This window comes from Vitis vinifera, chromosome 17 (genome assembly GCF_030704535.1).
Source record: "Vitis vinifera cultivar Pinot Noir 40024 chromosome 17, ASM3070453v1".
NCBI lineage: Eukaryota > Viridiplantae > Streptophyta > Magnoliopsida > Vitales > Vitaceae > Vitis > Vitis vinifera.
In genome coordinates, this window is record NC_081821.1 from 1415311 (window position 1) to 1435595 (window position 20285).

At 34.7% G+C, this 20285-nt stretch overlaps 3 protein-coding genes and 1 non-coding gene across 5 annotated transcripts; 2 read left to right on the forward strand and 2 right to left on the reverse strand.

Annotated features, from left to right (window-relative positions):
- Positions 1 to 2568: 2568 nt before the first annotated feature.
- LOC100242196 (uncharacterized) lies at positions 2569 to 3444 on the reverse strand. Its single transcript, XM_010665445.3, has one exon. It carries the CDS (start codon positions 3325 to 3327, stop codon positions 2818 to 2820), a length of 510 nt encoding a protein of 169 aa, XP_010663747.1. The 5' UTR covers positions 3328 to 3444; the 3' UTR covers positions 2569 to 2817.
- A 1442-nt stretch (positions 3445 to 4886) lies between these two features.
- TRNAL-AAG (transfer RNA leucine (anticodon AAG)) lies at positions 4887 to 4967 on the forward strand. Its single transcript has one exon. It is a non-coding gene; the product is annotated as a tRNA-Leu (tRNA).
- Positions 4968 to 8270: 3303 nt separating this feature from the next.
- LOC100261131 (uncharacterized) lies at positions 8271 to 13030 on the forward strand. The gene is made up of 9 exons (XM_002283781.5): positions 8271 to 8595; positions 8700 to 8775; positions 9244 to 9283; positions 10222 to 10280; positions 10359 to 10396; positions 10537 to 10600; positions 10844 to 10897; positions 11940 to 12041; positions 12777 to 13030. Exons 1-9 carry the CDS (start codon positions 8396 to 8398, stop codon positions 12831 to 12833), a joined length of 690 nt encoding a protein of 229 aa, XP_002283817.1. The 5' UTR covers positions 8271 to 8395; the 3' UTR covers positions 12834 to 13030.
- Positions 13031 to 13701: 671 nt separating this feature from the next.
- Positions 13702 to 20248, reverse strand: LOC100266337 (ubiquitin-like modifier-activating enzyme 5). 2 transcript variants are annotated; one of them, XM_002283761.4, is made up of 14 exons: positions 19920 to 20248; positions 18993 to 19061; positions 18768 to 18881; positions 18457 to 18585; positions 18021 to 18089; positions 17416 to 17568; positions 17182 to 17218; positions 16429 to 16511; positions 16136 to 16210; positions 15746 to 15820; positions 15515 to 15601; positions 15292 to 15407; positions 14989 to 15035; positions 13702 to 14152 (listed from the first exon to the last, which is right to left on the reverse strand). In XM_002283761.4, exons 1-14 carry the CDS (start codon positions 20007 to 20009, stop codon positions 14013 to 14015), a joined length of 1284 nt encoding a protein of 427 aa, XP_002283797.1. In that variant the 5' UTR covers positions 20010 to 20248; the 3' UTR covers positions 13702 to 14012. The 2 variants fall into 2 exon arrangements, with proteins under 2 accessions (XP_002283797.1, XP_059590042.1); XM_059734059.1 differs by having other exon boundaries at positions 13702 to 15035.
- Between the last annotated feature and the right edge of the window lie 37 nt (positions 20249 to 20285).

Here is a 20285-nt window from a genome sequence, read left to right on the forward strand (position 1 = left end):
AGAAACAGATTAAGGAAGTGAGAAACAGATTGAGAAGGCATACCAAGGATCTTTAGTGAACTAGGAATGTGTTCCCCGTTTCCCTTTGTCAGGGACTCCAAATTGTTTCATATCCAACAGTAGGTACCTCAGACTAGTGTCCCATATCCATCCCATGTCTCATTGTGTTTGACATGCGAGCTTCACTCAGTTGAAAGTGTTCATGTAGCATAGATCTTGGTGCAAGATATATGAATCTAACGCATCTACATCAAATGCAATTGGACATACAGTATCTCCAGACAATCGTATGTGGACAATACGAAAAGACAAATGTTAAGGTTTTGTCATAATGACCTCTTTGATGATTACTCGGCAAGTATGTCCTACATCTTTATCTTGCTCTCCGATTTTCTGAAAGAATTGATGGTTCTTGTATTTCTCTGCATGTATCCAAATAAAAGATTAAAACAAGGAATCTAGTGTGCAAGTGGTCACTTGCTGGAGTACATTTTATCATCAATATGATTGTTAAGTCATGTTACAACTCAATCAAGATGCATTCAGTAAGCTTTTTTTGGGGTCAAGTTACCAGTCCAAAGGTGTGAATTTTCATCATTGGCATCTTACTTTTCAGCAGAGAGCACTGAATGTAAACACCCTTTTGGTTTCTTTAGGACAACTACACTCAGTATTGAAATATTGCAACTTTCCGCAGCTCCTTTTGAAGATACCTTTACAACAATTGGTGTAAAAAACTAGAAAGGACATCATCTGGTCACTATGTATCATAAACATTGCTTATTTGTGGACTCTAGAGGAAAAACATTGTAGTTTTGCCAATTTGTAAAGGGTGGTTTTGACATCTTCTTGAAGCCATGACAGCATAGTTGGTGGCATTAGCAAGAACATAAGTGGTTAGGAAGAAATAAAGGAAGTATTTGTTGGATCCTTAATTAGGTTTACCACCCCAGAAGATTCCTGCAATCAAATAATGGATTGGGCAATAATAGTTTTCGTAATCAAGACATCTTTTTCTTCTCCATGCTTCCCTCACTGTTTGTATCTGTACTTATCAGGAGGGCCTAATTTTGAAACTTTATATTCATTTGCCCCCACTAGATTATGTCTTGACCTCATCAAAGAATCAAATCAGTGTATTATTGAAGCTACCCTTGAAAGATTACCTGTATTTGAGTAACGTGTGTGGAGGTCGCTGACAAATCAAGCAAATTCCATTCTTGCGACATCTTGAAAGGGGCACTATTCACTGCTCTGACTGATGCTTTTAGTAGAGTCATCCTATCTAAAAATGTTTCTTTTGTGTTGGATCCCAGACATGGATAGTGGGTGTTTGGTTTCTGATGAGCAAAAGTTAAGAAGTTGAATACAAGTGGATACAGCTATCTCGTCTTCTTGTTGGTGAACTGGTTGCTTTTTGTTCTGATTCATTTGCCTTTTCTATGGCATCAAGTTTCTGAACTTGACCCTGTTTCTGCAGGTTTGACTCATTGAGGCGATGTTATGAGTGCGGAGCATCTACAGCAGATGAAAATAAAAACCCTCGGTAACTCTTCTTAAAATTGGATATTTGTGTCTTGTTTACTTCCTAACAATCTGAAGTTGAGAGGCCCCAAGAAAACTTAACAATACTATTTTGATCACCTGCTGGTTTTGTTCCAGCTAATTTCCCTGCTGTAGCACACAAAGGTTCTGAGTTGAAACCCCCAAGTTTGAGTTGTAGCCAGAGACTATGTTGATTCTGTATTCTGATTGGAATTGAAAGGCTATGCATGGCTGGCGGCCACCTTGCACAATTTTCCAGCCACCAAAAATTCTAGGAAATTGATAGGCTTCTAAATATAGATCTATGTATGTTTGTTTGTCAGTAGTTGATTCATGATCTTCAATTAGGAGAATCATTTTTCAGAACTGGTTGATTTGGGGATCTTGCTTCAAGTCAACAGATAACATATGGGAGCTAGTCAACTTGGATTGCTTTTAATATTTCTTAAGAGTTCTTAGGAACCGATAAATTCCAAGTACCTGACATAAATGGATAATTGTTGTGATGGCATTTGATTGATAATAATCTACTCGGAGAATCTTTTCAGTGAACGGTTTGATTCTGGGCTCTCCGTGCTGAGTCAGCTAATCATGTACAGCAGTCAGGCAATTCAGTTGACTCGGGAGCTTCTGATTCCCTTCTGGGTCTACAAAATTTGATCGAAAACAATGCTTGAAAGGAGAAAGGGAAACGGATTCCACTGCTGGAGACTCAGCAGTACCAAACTGTAATGAATGAAGACCTGGCTTTTGTGTCTTTCCCGTAAAGTATGTAAAACTGCTGTAACTTTAAGACCCCTAGATCGCAGAAATTAAGGTTGAATGAACAGAGGTTGATGGCTTTTGGGATGGATTCTTGTAGTGAATTTTGAAAAGGCCCGTGCTAACAGTCTGTATATTGAAATTTTTGCAGGACTGTTTGACAGAGATTCAGAGATATAATTGCTGAAGCTGGCTCCTAATTTCTGCCAAGGTGATAGTTGTTTTGTGGAATAATAGAAAGCTGCAGGCACCAGCTAATAGTAGTACAGACAAAGTCTCATTATATGTTCTTCAGTTTTATTCGAAAATGAATTATTAGTTCATCCTCTCAACCCATAAATCATGCACTGGAAAAAACCGGGGCATCGCCACTTTATTGTGTCGTTTGTCTTTTCTTTTTCCTTTTGTTGAAATTGCAGGAATCCAATACTCAACCAGCAAACTCATCAACAAGTTGGATTCTGGAACCAAGTTCTGTTGAAGGGCCTTGTTGTTCACTTCTACTGAGCATTAAGGCCGGAACCTTTGGCGGCAGGCCTGGCAGGTGATCTCCATGCACGTAGAATCTATCCGCCGCATCGCCTTCTCCTTCATTTTCTCGGCCTTCTCCACCTCCTCATGAGCTCTCTCCCACATGTGCCTCGCCCGGGCAAATTCAGACTGTGCTAACTCCATCTCCCGCCTGGTAAGCTCCCTCACACGCTCAGCATAGGCCTTCTCCATTGCTGCTAACCGAATTTGCTCTGCAGCCTGCCACTTCAACGCGTCGACACAGCTCGCCTCCTGCTTGACATCCCCATACTCACAAATCTGCCCTGCCAGGACATACTCCGGTGGGGGACGGATAGGCCTCAGACTGATGGACAACTGCAGGTCAAGTCCAGGCCCTTCAAAGGGATCGCCACCGATCCCCCGATACCTCAACGATGAATCGGATGGCCTGCCGGACATCCGGGAGGAAGAAGCCATGGAGTGTGGACTGGGCAGCAGCTGCAGCTCCTTCTGATCATCCTCCTCCATTCAGGGCTGATGAGTGGTAGTACTACAAACAAGGTGGTGAGGGCACTGCTGCCTGCCTATATATAAAAACAACCCTGACATCCCCATTTACCAAACTACCCATTTTTTTCTCGAAATTGGTCAAATTACCAAAATAACCTTATCTTCTCCCTTCCAATCTAGGTAAATTCCACTACAGGGAAACTACCCATTTTTTGCAAAAATCATAAAATTACCAAAACATTCTCACCCCCTCCCGCCCCATGACTCCAAGCCCACATGGGCATTTCAATCAAGCGGGCAAATTCCTCTAGGTGAACCACCAATTTTCCAGCAAAAATACAAAATTACCAAAATACCCATGACATCTGCGACCCCTTGAACCCGAACCCCACATGGGTATTTCAGTCAAAGTGGGCAAATTCCGTTATAGTGGAGCCAGGTATGGAAGTATAACGGATAGAGTTATTTGGGAATGAAGAGGTCTTTTTTGGGTGTTGTGATGTGAATGAAGTGATTATTTTAACAAAGGACTTTTTCTTTTTATGAAGATGAGGGGGAGGATGGTGTGTGTTTGTGTAATAATTACACTCGCACGTGCGGAGGAGGGGGACTGTTTGGTTCAGGGGACCCTCTTTTTTTGAAGAGTGATTCACTTTATGGTAGGCCTAGTTTGTCGGCCCCAAGTCCAAAAAGCACTCCTCTTTCTATCTCAGCCCACGCTCTTGGGGCAGATTGGCACGTGGGAGAGGTACACTAGTGAGGGTGACCATAATTTTAATGGGGGGAGGGGGTTACTTCTTTCTCTTTGGGTGGGCCCTTGTCAAACCACCTTTCTTCATTTAACATCATGTGGGTGTGGTGCTCTCATCTTCTTACTTCACAGGTTCTGGATTGGGGTTTGGCTCTCTCAATAATGTACATTGTGCATATCACACCATTTTGGGGTCACATTTGGACTGGGATTTGATGGATTGTTAAGAAAATTTTGGCTTTGATTTGATGGGTATTGGTCATTTCATGATTTATTCAATGATGTGAGGTTTATTATTTATTTATTTATTTATTTATTTATTATATTGGACGAGATGCCCCTTGAGTAAATAAGAAGTTGTTTGGATTGATTTTTCATTTTTAAGAGCTTCCCTCACTGTTTGAATAATTTTGTTAAAATAATTTATGGTTTGAAAGAAAGTCACATTACATTTGATTTATGAAAATTTTGAAGGAAAATATGTGGAAAAAATAGAAATAAATAAATAATGTATTTATAATTAATAATTTTTTTTTATATTTTATTTATTTAATATAAAGATTAAATCATTTTAAAATATCTAATGTTTTAATTAATTTTGTTTTGTGTTTTCAATAATAAATGAGACATAAATTTATTTTATTTTTTAACTTTTTTTTTTTCCTATTCTTAACACTTTCTAAAATCAAATATAATACAAGGAAATACTTTTTTTTGCAACCTTTATTTTTCATTTTGCATGAAATTTGAGGTTTAGTATGGTTGTGGTGGGTTTTCAATTTTTTCTTTAAACAAATAGAATCTCATAAAAACATGTAAACATGATGTTGAGATGGCCGAGTTGGTCTAAGGCGCCAGATTAAGGTTCTGGTCCGAAAGGGCGTGGGTTCAAATCCCACTCTCAACATACAAATTTTTTTTTTTTTTCCTTATGTAATACTCATTAATATATAGTTTTTTTAATTTTTTTTTATACACAAATTTTTGGATTTGAAATTTTGATTGGTACAATGATGTATAGATGTCCCATTTTCAATTAAAAAAAAAATTGAAAGATGTGGTAGCATAAGGTGATGATGAGATTATGTTACCAAGAAGGAAATAAAATGTAAAAAGAAAACGATAAACAGGGCAATGAGGAGGAGAGGGGGGAGACAGGGGAGACCCACAAGCACAGTGGGAAGAGGCCAAAGAGTAAGTTGTTGGTATCTATTTGTCAATAAGATGCTGCCATAAAAATCATGGGGGGAGGGGGGAAAGGTTGCCTTTAAGCATGTGAGAGGTTGGGAGAGGGAGGATTTGGGTGAATGAGAGTGGGTGTGCGTCCTAAATCTACCAGCCAGCTTTAATCTTATGCTGCTGCTCCTCCTCCTCCTCCCTCATTCATAGGGGGGGTGATGGGGGTCGCTTTTGGACAATGATTTATTTATCATGGCCTCCAACTAAGCCTTCCCCTCCCTCTCTTCTCTTTTGGGTCCCTACGTGTGATCCCAAAAGCACATTCCACCTATGGAGATTTGAGTCAAGGATGGGGACTTGTGTGTTTTTTGATTCATTTGTATTGCTCCTTTGGGAATATGGGTTATGGGGATTGATTTGGAAATGGTTCTCCTCTTTGGAGACCCTCCTTGGAAACAAAATTTCTAATTGAGGACATGTTTGTTAAACTTTTGAAATAAATTAGGTTTTTTTTTCTATAATTTGTGAAGAAAAGATAGTACTTTTTACGATAAATTTCATGTTTTTTCAATCACTTTTTACAAAGCATTTTTAGTAATGATTGAAACACGGAGAAATGCTTAGTAAATCATTATGTTATATGCAAATATTTAGCACTTTCATGGACGATAAATTATTCCGCATAATAACAATACTTAAAAACAATATGAAGTTTAATATGTTCTAGTAAAAAATGATTATATTTATGTTGTAATTGTATCGGTCCATATAATCTGTTTAATAAATGGGTCATGTTTGGATTGAACTCCTCAATCCCCTTGGCTTGTTTACATATTCATGTTAAATTTACCCATTTATTTAATCGTACAAAAAATGATTCATTTATGATTTTACATATACAAATTTATTAATTTTATATATTTTAAAATTATGCAAATTTAAAATATTTTTCTAAATATAAATATCATATGCTTAAATAAATTAAATAACTAACTTTTTAAAAAAAAAAATTATTAAATATTTAAAATATTTTATACTTAAAACATATTTAACAAGTGTAAAATTAAACTTTAAATTTATATTCATATTATAAACATATTATAATTAAACTTTGTATAATTAAATTAATTTAAATTTTGAAAACTTAAAAGTTAAAAATTAAGCTAACTAACAAATATTTTAAAATGATATATTTATAAATTACATTTTTAAATGGATTAAATGAGTTAAAATTATGTTAACAATTTAATGGTCAATTTAACTTATTTATTAAAGGGAAGTGAGTTGTAAAAAATGATTGATTATGTTAGAAATCCAATTATATTCACTCTCCTTGAGTTTTTAATCGAATGAGGATTTCACTATGACTAAAACTTGAAGGCTAAAGTCTTTAGCTTTCTTATCTTGAATTACTAGGTTTTAATGAACCTTCACAATTGCTTTGAGTGTACAATTAACTTAAAGTTTTTTTCCCTCCAAACGAATAAGTATGGAATAAATTCAATCCTTCCAATCATAAAATAAATTTGGCTCACAATACAAGAAAAATTTAGATAGATTTGAAAGGTGTGCTAGATGAAGCTGCAATTTGAAAACTGAAGTATGTAAAAAAAGAGACTTGGATGTGAGAAAATAAAAAAAACTTCAATTGAATGCAATTGTTCTCTTGTACACAAATATAGTATGACTTTTCGATTTATAGAAAACAAACTCGGATACCTAGAAACATAAAGGGTACTCTCGATCAATTGAGTTTCAGTTTGACAAGTTAACTAACTATTGGGGCATTTAATATTTTGCGAGTGGCCATTGTGATTTTTAAGGTTTTGAACGTGAGAAAATAAAGAATTTTATTGAATGTAATTATTTTCTTTTACATAAATGTAGTAGGACTTTTCAATTTATAAAAAATAAATTCAAACACCAAAAAACATAAAGAATATCCTCGATTGGTTAAGCTCCAATTTGATAGGTAAACTAATTATTGGGGCATGTAATATTTTACAAGTGACCATTGGGGTTTTTAAAGCTTAACCAACACTCAACTATGTGTCAATCGAGTATACACATGCTACTATTGGAAGAGAGATAAATTTTTTGTGCATCATCAATTAGTTAAGCTAGTTCTTTAATTAGTTCAATTGGTTAAGCTCCCCCTCGCCAATTATCCTTAAAACTACAAAAGAACTTTCAATTTGAGGTTTAAACCTTCCAATAATATGTGTACCTCTCCTTAAAACTTTTTTAAGTAAAATTTGAAAAAAAAAATATATAGGTTAAGGTTTTGAATTGAAACACAAATTTATCCAAAACTATGATAGAAACAACATATTTAGGCTAAAATAATGATGAAATTTGTTTTTAAAGCGCATGGGAAAAGATTTAGTCCTAAGTGTATCAATAAATACCATTTTATACTTTTTCTTAGAAAAACTTGAAGACTTCACAAGATCCAAATTTTCATATCATTGATTTTCTTTAATGGTTGCTGAAATTCTCCTAAATTTTTTTTAAACCTTAAAACTTTACTTGATTCAAATTATTAATTTACTTAATCATGTTTGTAATAATCAAAATTTAATTAAGAGAACTTGGGTTAACACAAACCATTTTGTGTTATTCATATAATAAAACGTGTCATACTTCTGTCACTATTATTAAACCGACCATATTTGGGTTGAGTAAAATTTCACTATTTTTTTTACCTTATATCATTATAACCTAACATCACATAAACAATTGCAACTCCTAAATAAAACTATTTTTCTTATTTAAAAATTTAAATATAAATTTGCTTTTGAAGACAATTGATTTTTAAAAAACTATAATATATATATAAGTGTGTACCTTTCTAGTTAAGCTCTTTTCAAAATTTATTGACATTCATTCCTTACCATTTCTCCATATTAATCCTAAATGCATGATTGAGCAAATTGATGAATGATTTTTCTTCTTCCTTTTTTTTTTTTTTTTTTTCCTAAATCTAAAAAAAAGAATAGCTTTAACTTCACTTTTTTCCTTTTCTTGAGAAAAGGATGGGTGAAGCTTTTTCCCGCTACTTTTTTTGTTTTTGGCGGTCCTCAACTGCAGAGCTCAACAATGCAGATTTTGACTTAACATAGCAAAACTCGGCGCTGATTCATCCGAAACTCGGCGATGAATTCGCGAGAAGTCGCACTGGTCTCCGCAGCCACCATTTTCGGAGCCCTGGCCTCCACACTCGCGATTCGCTTCTTCTTCACCAACCCCAAAAACTACTTCTCTGGAAAGCACTCTTCTCAAAATGGTCAAAACGGCGTCGTTTCCACCAAGACCGCTCATTCTCAGAGCCCTTTCGACCCCTCAAAACGAAGAGGGTCAGATTGCTCAGTTTGATATTTGGTTTTAGGTTTTATTTTTTTATTTTTTACTTTCACCCTTTCCGCATTTGTGATTTTTTGTGTTGAATTTGAATTTTCAGGTACTTGTCTTGGGATGATTATTTCATGGCAATTGCGTTTCTTTCAGCTGAAAGATCTAAGGATCCTAACAGGCAGGTCATAATTGTGTGCCCTTATGCTTGATTTGCATTTAAAAATTTGAGCAAAAATCGAATAAAATTTTCTTTCCAAAACAATGAAAGTAATTCCCAAATGCCCACCAAGCAACGTCTTCCTGAGTTTGATGAAACGGATTTTTACAAGGGTTTTAGTGCAGGTGGTTTCTGTGTTTGTTGGTTGAGATTTGAGTTTTTTCCCTTTTTTTGTGGGGTTGTTTTTCAGGTTGGTGCATGGCTGCCCTAATGCGTGGTTGGCATTTCGAAAATTGAGCAAAAATCAAACTTTCAAAAGCAATGAGTCATTAACAATTGCCTACCATCAATGTCTCTCTGGCTTTGATAGTATCATTAATTAAATGCTTAATTGTCCTAAATAATTTCCTTTTTTTTTTTTTTTGTGGGTTTCACTGCAGGTGGTTTCTCGGTTTGTTCACTGATGTTGATTTTCTTTTTGGGTATCTTGTAGGTTGGTGCATGCTTGGTGAGTCAAAATGGGGTGATTCTTGGTAAGATCATTTGGTGCAGATGGGAATATGCTGTGGTTATTGGGAAAATTTTATTCATCTTGTCCCTTACATTTGCTTTAGAATAGTCAAGATGAATAAAAAAGGGCAAAAGCAATATAAAGTATGCATTAGAAGTTGATTTAGAGCGCAGTATAAACTTTAAACCAAAATATGAGTGGCAAATCAAGATTCATTTGGACAAATCCTATATTTGGGGTCAAGCAACTATTTATAGTTACTACTTCCGAGATCTCCTTATAAGGCTTGTTGGAAAACCCATTGTTAGATCTGATTAATCGCTCTTTATTGTTCAAGATGAATGGTTTCATTTTTGTAATCTTATAATTGTTCCAAAGTCTTCTGAGTTGCAATAATCAAATTCAAATTTTCTTGCTTCAGTATAGTTTAAAAGACCCCTTTGATTGATGATCTCATAAATATCCATAGGTGAATTTCATTTCTTGATCTCATTTTTATGAAATCCACCATCCTCTGACTGTGAAAATATGCAGAGCTCGGCAAATAATAATTAGGACAAGGTATGACAGTTGTGGAATAGCTGTTCTCTATGGGGGTGAATCTTGAAGGATTTTGTCATAATCTTCTCATCTGAGATAGCTAATCTCTTTCTTCATTTTCTTCGTTTAATGCTGTTATATCTTATCTCCTTCAATGTCATTGAAAGAAATTGACTTTTAGGATGTAGGAACCTCTTCTATTTTCACCCTTTTCTTTTCATTTCCAGTACAAATCAATTCAACCATAGATTTGGTATGAAAAGAAAGTCTAGAACTCTTTGGGGAACTTCAGATAACATATCAATTGGCTGTAAATTTCTGATCATAGTTACTGAGCATCATTCAGATTGTAATGTGCTTTGAGTTTGATCGCCGTTATGATAGTTCTTACACCATCATTCGGATTCTCTTCTTGGTCAGGCATTGGCTATAATGGGTTCCCAAGAGGCTGTTCAGATGACAAGCTCCCTTGGGCAAAGGTTGGTAGTTAAAGATCTAATAAGTTCCTAATATTATGAAGGAGTGACTAGTAGTAATCCTGTGCTCGTATATTTCAGAAATCCAAAACTGGGGATCCTTTGGAGACGAAGTATCCGTAAGTGTTGTGCTTTTATAAACTTCATTCTATATTTGAAGCTCCTTTGATCTAATAATCGGCTTATAACAATTATCATTTGTAATTTATGTATAATTTCATATGTTATGCTCTGTTTCATCTCCAATTGCCTATTGCAGTTATGTTTGTCATGCTGAAGTCAACGCCATCCTAAACACAAACCATGCATCTGCTGCTGGACAGGTTATGTTATTTCTTTTATCTTCTTTCTGCAAACTTGATTTTACTTGATCTCTCACTTTTTCACACATACCCTGCATGCAAACCTTATGATTTTTCATTGTACTAGCATTAGATGTAAAAGAGAATCCAAGCTCAGTAGAATCATCAACAATGTTTGCTGATTTTTCTGAGTTTTTATTTGAAGAGAACCTTGGGTGATTACTGGTACTAAAAGAATGTTTCTCTTATGTTTGATCTTTGCAGAGGCTTTATGTGACCATGTTTCCTTGCAACGAATGTGCCAAGATAATCATTCAGGTTATCCAACTGTCTTCTCTGTAGTATATGCGACAGTATGATTATCTTTGATGCAGTAACTGCCCTTTGGAAATGCCATATACCTCATAGTATCAAACCCATTCACTGACTGAGGCAAAGGTTTTGTTTGGAAATTGTTGTTGAAAACAGTTTCCTTTAGAACAAAAAACAATTTTTCAAAAGACTTGTTTGACAATTTTGACTGAAAACATTTTTTTTTTGAGAATTTCTTTTGAAAACAAGTTTATTTTTAAGCACAAATTTGTGCTCTTTTTAGGTGCTTATAAATTGTTTTAAGAAACAATTGCAAATATGGAAAACACTTTGTAAACTTTTACATGCCCTAGAATGGTAGAATCCACTTGGCTTAGGTTCAACAGCATACTCTGCTACTGTGTGAAAGTACCTAACCGATGCTCTTGGCCTTCTATATTGTAGAGTTTCCTTATATTTTAAAGTACCACTCCCACCATCATTTGGAGATGACAAATTGATCTCCTGGTCCTTCTGATCATTTTCTTGTGCAATATAAGCTTTTGACTCGCAGAATTTCTCCTTTTGGGTTGAAAGAGTTCTCAGGAAGATTGAATCTTAATTTTATTTTAGTTTTTTTTTCTTTTTATTTTTCTTCTGTATTTCTTTTTTCTTTTTCCTTTGCATTGTTCCTTAAATTTTACAAGAACTAAACATAGATTAAAACTTTGAGTACAATCAGTGGTAAAATTGAATCTTCAGCTTTGGAGATGGAGAGAGTTGGCAGGCTCAGTTGCTTGGGTTGCCTTTCCTTTAAGTCTTTCAAGTGATAGAGAATCACAAGAACCTTTTCTCAGATCAGGAAAGGAGTATATCTTTTTTTGTAGTGCCTTCATCCTACTATTCTATTCTATTCCGATGTGAAAGAATCTCCTCTTTCTTCCTCGGGTGGTTCTTGCATCTAGTTCCAAGTATTTGACTCCTTAGATTCTCAATTTTTATTTGTATTCCCTGCTTTCTTGATTAATTGCTATATCAAGATCAAGATCTTGCATCTATTTTCTTGCAGTCAGGTGTCTCTGAAGTCATCTATTTTGTGGAGAAGAGGCTGAACAACTCACAAGTTGCATATATCGCCTCTCACAAACTTCTATCAATGGCTGGCGTAAAAGTAAGTGTGATTCATTACTGGATTGAATTTGAATCTTTTCATTGCCTAATCAAGCTATATAATAAATCTTGTAAAGCAAAGGCTTGACTTGATCCGCCCTAATATCTCAAGGCTATATTTGGTTCCTGAAAGTACTAAAGAAAGAAAAAGAAAAAAAAGAGGAAAATGATTCTTTTCATGTTTGATTATACCATGAAAAATACGAAAAAAAATAAAAAATCAAATATAATTAAAATTAATTAAAAACTTGTGTATTTTTAAACTATTTAATCTTTATATAAAAAAGTTAAAATAAGTAAAATGAATTTGAAATAACATATAAACATAATTTATTGACTTTAAACCTATTTTTATTTTCTTTTACTTTTTTCTTTTCTTCTATTTTTTTTTCTCTATTTTCTATTCTTTACATTCTTCCTCAAAATTTTCAAGAATCGAATAATAGCCTAACAGGGTGTTCGGTATGCAAGAATATGAATAAAGTATAGACAGAATAATAACGAAAACAGAGGTGAATGACAATACTATATGAAAGAGTGGAATCAAAATTCTTAATGAAAGTGGGTTTTGATATTCTGATTGTATTTTAAACATGGTAATCCCTATTCCGACATATCAAATGTGATTGAAGTGATTTAACATATCCGAGTTTTTCGTTAGTTGACGAGACTGTGTATGAAGTTTCGAATATTCCAAACTTTGTCAAAGGGAATGATCGCATTCTTTGCATTGCAGGTGAGGAAACATCAACCACAGATGGATCAGATTTTGATCAAGTTTGAGGAGCTCTAGTTTCAGTAGATGAAGAGTGTTGCTTTTACTGTAACATTAGTCATTTGTATTCTGAGATCAAGAGGCCCATGGTGATACTCGGCGAGGTCATCATTGGGACAATCGATAACAGTTCTTCAAACTGAGATGCATTTGATGTAATTTGGACTGAAAATATTTTTGGGGGTGATTCTGGGAACAAATTGTTTTGAAAACCATTCTTAGAAACTTTAAAAAGTAATATGTTTTAGCTTGAAAACTGTTTTTCAGAGTATTTTAAGAAACAAATAGAAACATGGATGCTAAGCTTGGAGCATCTCACCCAGTATACTTACATAATCCCTTCATGGAAACTAGGTTGAGAAAATTGTTTTTTGAAATTAAGCATTTTAAATGGAACCTTTAGAAAGAAAAATTGAAAATAACTGATTTTAAAAACATTGTCCTGAGTGTTTTCAATTGTTTCCTGTAGATTGTTCAGGGAAACACAAAAATCACTTATTAAGTAACCCTAATTCTAAACCATCTTTCATCTTCATAGTCTCCTCCCTTGGAATTGAGCTGTCAAACATAATTTTCATTTTTTTAAAATTATTTTTAGGTTTTATTAAAAAAAACTGATTTTTAAGAACTATTTTAAAAAATGCTCCGCTCCGAATAGACCCAAAATGATGTAAATTCATAGCAGACGACTATTTGGACTTTGATCCATGAGGCTCCATTGATAGGACCACTAGAGCTTCCTGGGCTGGTTAAATCACTGCCCTCTAATCATCAACTCGTTTCAATCTCCTTAACCAAAACTCAGATAACTGACATGCCTGGAAGATTCATATTGGCAATACACCATGGATTCAAGCATAAAATAAAAAAAATAAAAAAACACTCATTTCTCAAAGTACAACACTCGTCTTTTCTCAGCATGTATAAATGTGTAAGTTAATCACCCAATGGAAATGAAGCATTTTTTATGTATAAGTTTCTGGGTTGGGATTAAAAATGGGAGAAAGAATCCCAAATCATGTTAAAAGTAATAAAGCATGGTTTGGTTGGTAGCCAAGCTTGAAAAACTAAAGAAGCTTAGATCCAAACCTGCTTTATTTGCCTGTGAAGAACATGGTCTACGGATAATGAATTCTCGAGCTGTCTCTGATCTGCTAAAGAAAGTAGCTGTATTAGAACAAACCATAAAAACAGGGGTTAATCAGCATTTAGAGCATCAAGTTGCCTCCGGAGATCATCAAGGTCATCTACAGAGTTAAAGGTCGTTTCAGGAGTGGGTTGTTTTTCAAACTCGTCTGCAGTTGGGAGCTCGTGAGTAAGACCTTCTGGAAGGGCATCTGAAGGAGAGAGTACATTAGAAAATGAACTTAGATATAAACATGAATTTTCCATCTGGTTGCCAAGAAGATGGAAGAAATCAGAACTTTGAAAACAGGCAACAGTTTAAATTGGAATGACAGTTTCGCTCCATGATTTAATTTCTTTTCCACCATCTGTCTCAGCAACCAAACAAAGCAAATTCTAAACTGGAAACAATGATCAGGAAATACAAGAAGAGAATATTGATACATAGGGCTGATTTTCTTTTTCTTTTAATAATAGGCAAATGAGAAATACCATATATATATATATGTTCAAAAAAAAAAAAAAAGTGGGGGAGGGGGCAGGTAGATACACCAATGATCTAATTTGAATTTGTTGTTACTATTCTTATCTTCGATAGTTTGCTAAGTTCTTTCTGCTGTCTTAGGATGAGCCAGTGTCTATAGTCATGCTATCTGGTCTGTCAGCTGACAACTGGTTTCCCAACTAACATCCAAGTTTTTTCCCCAGAACTGGGGTTCCTCAAGCATCATGTTCGCTTCTACTAAATCATTATGCTTTTGATAAAATTTCCAAGGGAGATAGGTATATGCTATTCATCTAACTCACTAAGTTCTGAAGCAACAGGTCTTGAGGAAGTGTATCCCTCAAAACTTCTTCTACAATAATCAATTAATTCACTTTCCTTTCAGGAACCCAGTAAAGAAAATCAAGAACCATTCTTCTTGGAATACAAGGGAACATGACAGAAGTAACTTTCTGAAGAGAACATTATCCAAATTCAACAGCAAATCTGCGACTACAAACAGTCCATATAAAATGGATTCAGAGCATAAAATCAGAGGATTACCTGAGCTCCTGCCATCTGTCCTATCCAGTTCACTGTCATCAACAACACTGAAAAATAAAAACGAGAAAGTTACTAATGAAATCGACTGCTCAAGCTCCCAGGAAGCAATACTCAGTAATTAGTACCACAAAACCAAATCAATGCCATGCATTGCAGAAATAATCTGCATGGTGCCTCAAAACCAAACCAAATCATCTAGTAATCAGCGTTGGATTATATCATTTACAAGTTCAATAATTCTAAAAGTTAGAATTTTGGATAGTCACACAAAACCAGTTAATTATCCATCTTCAAGATAAGTACCTTATATTCCATTCATTATCAACATGAATTGGGCATTCTGCTACTACTAATGCTTCAGCCTCCATCTTTGCTTTAGCTGCAGCATCCCTAGCCGGCTTTGCTAGAAGGTATTCTTTCTGCACATGAGAAATTGTTTCTATCATAAAAAAGAAAAGCACACAATCTCAAACCAGTAAATATCATGAGATCAACTGCCGATGAACCAAGGCCTTGTCTAAGTTACCTGTCGTTCCAGACAGGAAGCATTTGAACATTGAGGGTTTGGCCTCATTTCCATGGTTGGAAAGTAGTCTTTAAGAGCATTATATCCCTGCAAGCAAGCAATGTAAAGCCAAAACCTGTCAAAACTAAGCTGGGATAATCAGCATCCCTAGCAGAATATAATGCCTCCACAAATTCATGAATCACTGCTGGATAGAAAGTTATATAGATACAGAGAGTCATAAAGGTTTACCAAGTATGGGGAGACATGTCCAAACTTTAGCAAGAATTTAAGTGTGTTTTGAACTAGAAGCCCAGCAACAACTCCCTACAAAGTCCATTCAAATCATCTGAAATAAAAATTATAGTACTAGGAAGAAAAGAATTCATGTGGACAGTACACTGACAATTTGAAAACCATATCTTCTATCACGATACCCATACTCAAATGGTTATATTCACATGGAGATAGCAAAGCTAGCAGCTGCTCAGTTTAATTCCATAAAGTTCCTCTGGCTACTCTATATCTATTGTCTAGCAGAACATTATAGTAAAATATATAAACTCTTCTACAGAAACGAATTAAATCTTCCTCTAGAAAAAAAAAAAAGCAGAAAGAATTTGAGGAAAAATATATACTTACCATGGTGGTAGGTAAAGATGCAGCACAGACCCCTTCACGCTTGAGCGTGCGTTCATCAACTCCAGATGCTACAACCTGAGAAGAAATAATATAAAATTTATATCCCATATTTACTGATTATACATTAGCTGACCATTTAGAACTAAAATAATTTAGTCATCACACAATTATATTGTTATTATTTACTTCCCAGAACCACCAAGATTTCCAAATTTAATAGAAATATTAAGACTATGCAATGTAGATTAAACTCCCACAAGATCTTCCAAACTCAGATAAATGAGTGCACCTACCAAAGGAGGCGCACATGCAAAACAAGCAGTTTCTCCAGGAATCAACAATTGTATATGACCTGAAACAGCATCCTCAGATACACCTGTCCAAAAATTTGTATGAATACCTTCATAAATGATGCATGCACACACTAGTATCAAGACTTAAAAAGAGTAAAATTTGTCTTTTGCAGTTGCTTTAGGCAGATAAACATTCCTGAGGCACTTTTCTTTTTTTTTTGATAGGCAATACAAGATATTTTTTAACACAAGAATTGTGCACAAGGGCTTCATTTCTTCTTTGTGAAAAAAAAGGCATGTTGAAGAGTTACAAAAGCCACTGTTTTCAGATAATTATGATTATTAATGTAATTCCAGCAGTAGATAATCAAGAACATATGGGGATATTTTTGTAGTGTTTCATCATATGAGGTTGATAAGTCCCTTTTAAAGAATATGACCCACATAAATTATAAAAATATCAGAGCAGCAAGTCTTTCTTCCATTTTTGACAAAGAAAAGGTGATTAGCATCATAGCTCCAATTCAAACCCATTACCAGATCATTTGCATATGAAAAACTTTAGTACTGTCAGTGTAAAACCCTTTCACACAATTGTGTTTTCTTTTGTTTTTTTCACAAAGAGTGCACCATAGCTCCAATTCAGACCTTTTTCATAGAATCATGCTTATGGAAGTGAAAATTTTTAGTATTGCTAGTTTGCAAATTTTATCTAACATATGAGAAACACAACATGAGAATTATATTGCTTACCGGACTCCATCCATGTCTGATTCAGCTCATTGCAAGCCTGTATAACCACAATAAGAATAAGATATCCATATGAAATTTATAAATACTAATTCCAAACAATAATATAGTGATATTAAATCCTGGTTCTGGGTCAATTTTATGTTATGATCTCAAAATGAGATAATGGGGAAAAAAAAAAAAAGGTTTAACCACTGGTACAATAGAAATGCCTACCACTGCCGCAGTAAGTCTTACCTGGTTTACAACCATCCTTGCTTCATAGTTATCTACACAACTTAAAACAAGATCGACTCCGCTACCTTCTTTCTTTGGACGAAATGTTTTTTTTCTCAGGCTTGACATAAAAGTTTCAAAACCTTGCACTGTTGTGATGTTCAGTGTGTAGCTCTAAACAAGAAACGGATAGATCAGCATGGGAGAAATACTAACAAAATATGATCAATAGAAACCAAATTGAACTGTCTTCAACCATGCTACTAGTCATAATGCTAAAAGGTGAGCTGAATTTTATAACATCATACCAGATTATGTATAAAAATTTGTTTAAAAGAGAAAATTTTAGACACCAGCAGGTCAAAGCTACACCACAAGGGCACTCTTATCTGTTGCCTTTTTTTTGCTATGTCAGGACTTTGAAATCCATGTTGGGCATGTAGATATTTCCACATACATAATCATATTGCATTCCAGTTCCTTGATACCAAGTTGGAGCCTGTTGTGTTAAGCACTGAACAAACAACCTGTCTATACCCTTGTTATTTAGAACAGCTGCCATGTGAAGGCAACTAATGCAAATGGCCTCAGACAATGCACACATATAAGGGTTCCTGAAATGATACCTCAAGCACAACATCAGGATTTATATCCGAAAGAGTCTGAACAGCAGCATCAGTTTTCGTCATACCAACCTGGAAAGAGCAAAACAGATCATGAAAGTTAAATGAATGGTATAACCATTTCCTTCCTCATGAAGAACAATTTTAAGATTCCAATATTCTTTTTTTTTATAAGTATTCTTCTTCTTCTTCTTTTTTATTTTTTTTTGTTTTTTATTTTTTTATAACAAAAACCCACAAGTCCTGCTCAAGAGGATCTCAGGAAACAACAACTACCACAACAGCCAATAGATCTGCCCGTGTGGCACAAGGTCCTGAAACTTTTATGCTATATCAATATAGCTACCAACAAACAAAATTCCTGGAATCAGTTAAAAGTTAGTTCTTTCGTTTTAATTTTTTAAGTATGCCTAGAGACAAGAATGATTCTAAGGTATACCTGCTCTGGACGAAAAAATAGCCTATTCATGTTAGCTAACTCCACTTTATCATAATCATACAACAGAAGGCGACCTATGCCACACCTTGTTAGCATCTCAGCTGCAACACTGCCTACACCACCTATTCCCTGTGATCTCACAAGAATAATCAATAAGCAACATCAAAATGCATAATAATCGTAACAATCATGAGTATCCACCACTACAAAAGTACTTGAATAGTATTTGAATACATGCACACACACATATGCATGTATTGAAAACTATTCAAAAACAACAAGGAATACAAAAAGAGCAGATAAATACATACAACTATGGCAACCGAGAATTCTCGTATTCTTTCATAGTTTTCCACAATGCCCATCCTCTGAAGTGCCATAAGCCTACTGTAAGGATTGCTATCTACCACCTCAGCACTCATATCCTGACACCAATTCAATTATGCATGCACCAATGCATCAGTAACATGATCACCAATTAGTTTCAGAATAATACAATCAACAGACAAAATAATAAGAACAAATCAGATGAAAACCTTGACTTTTGAACGCCGAGCAGGAGCATACTGTGCAAGATTCGTAAGATGTTCAACATGCACTTGCAACTACAAAACAAAATGTAATAACCCATGTTATATATTGCATTAGTTTGTTAAAAGACAAAATTTTCTGTCTTCATAATGCGTAATTTACTTGCTTACTGAGGAAACTGAGGAAAATAGGCTTGTTAGGTAGCAAAAATGAAAATGCCTTTCTCAGAAACTTTTTTATTTCAAGAATGAAAACAATGTGCATATTCAATATTGGATCATTTCAATGTATAAAATGCTTACATTTTGTGAAATGCAGAAAACAATATTTTAACTTCTTCCTAAATATGATCTTTCAAAAATGTGTTACAAAACAATTTTTTTCTTCCTCTTTTGTGCTTCTTATTTTTCCTGTTTTTGGAAACATGAGACTTTTTAGTCATCTATTCTCAAAAATAAAAAAACTTCAACTCCACTAACTGGAATTATTTTACTACCCTCGTCTAAACTGGATTTCACTTCCTCCAATCATAGATAATAAAAAATACATTATCATTCAAAATCTCTTTTTTTTTTTTTCTTTTTTTTGTCCTTTCCGACATTTTTTCAAGAACCAAACACGTCCTGCATTAGCGATTGTCCATGCCAAGATTTCCTACACCACAAAACACTGAAAAAACTAACCAACAAAGAATTCAATTAGGCATGAACCAGCATAAACCAGAAAAAACCAGCAAATTTTTCTGGCCACAGTTTCACAGTATATGCGATCTCAACATAGCACGATCCAAAAAGACATAATTACACAGATCAAATACAACAACAGAAAAACGTAATCGCACAGACTCAAATCAGAAGATCCGAAGCTCCAAAACTAAAAAATTCACCCGCACAAATACAAATTCACGAATCTCACATACGAATGAGAAATACCTTGTCGATGGAAGCTTGATGAGAAGGATCAGGCAACGATCGTTTGAGAGCTTGGAGATCATCGAGCATCTCTTTGAGTTCAACATCCATTGTTGAGATTTTCTCTCTCTATACTCTCTCTTTCTGCGCCGGAATTTAGATATCCTCCCTCCGGCACCGCCGGGACTCTCTGTATATATATCTTCCCTTTAATTGCTCCTATTAGATTTCGGGATTTGTAACGCTGGGCTATGTTTGGGCCGTAAGGGAAAAAACAACGCGTTATGGGATTAAGAAACCCATAACGCATAACGATGGAAATGAAGCAAAATTTTTAAAAATAAAAATGCAAATTAAATTTTTTATAAAAATAAAATACAATCTTTA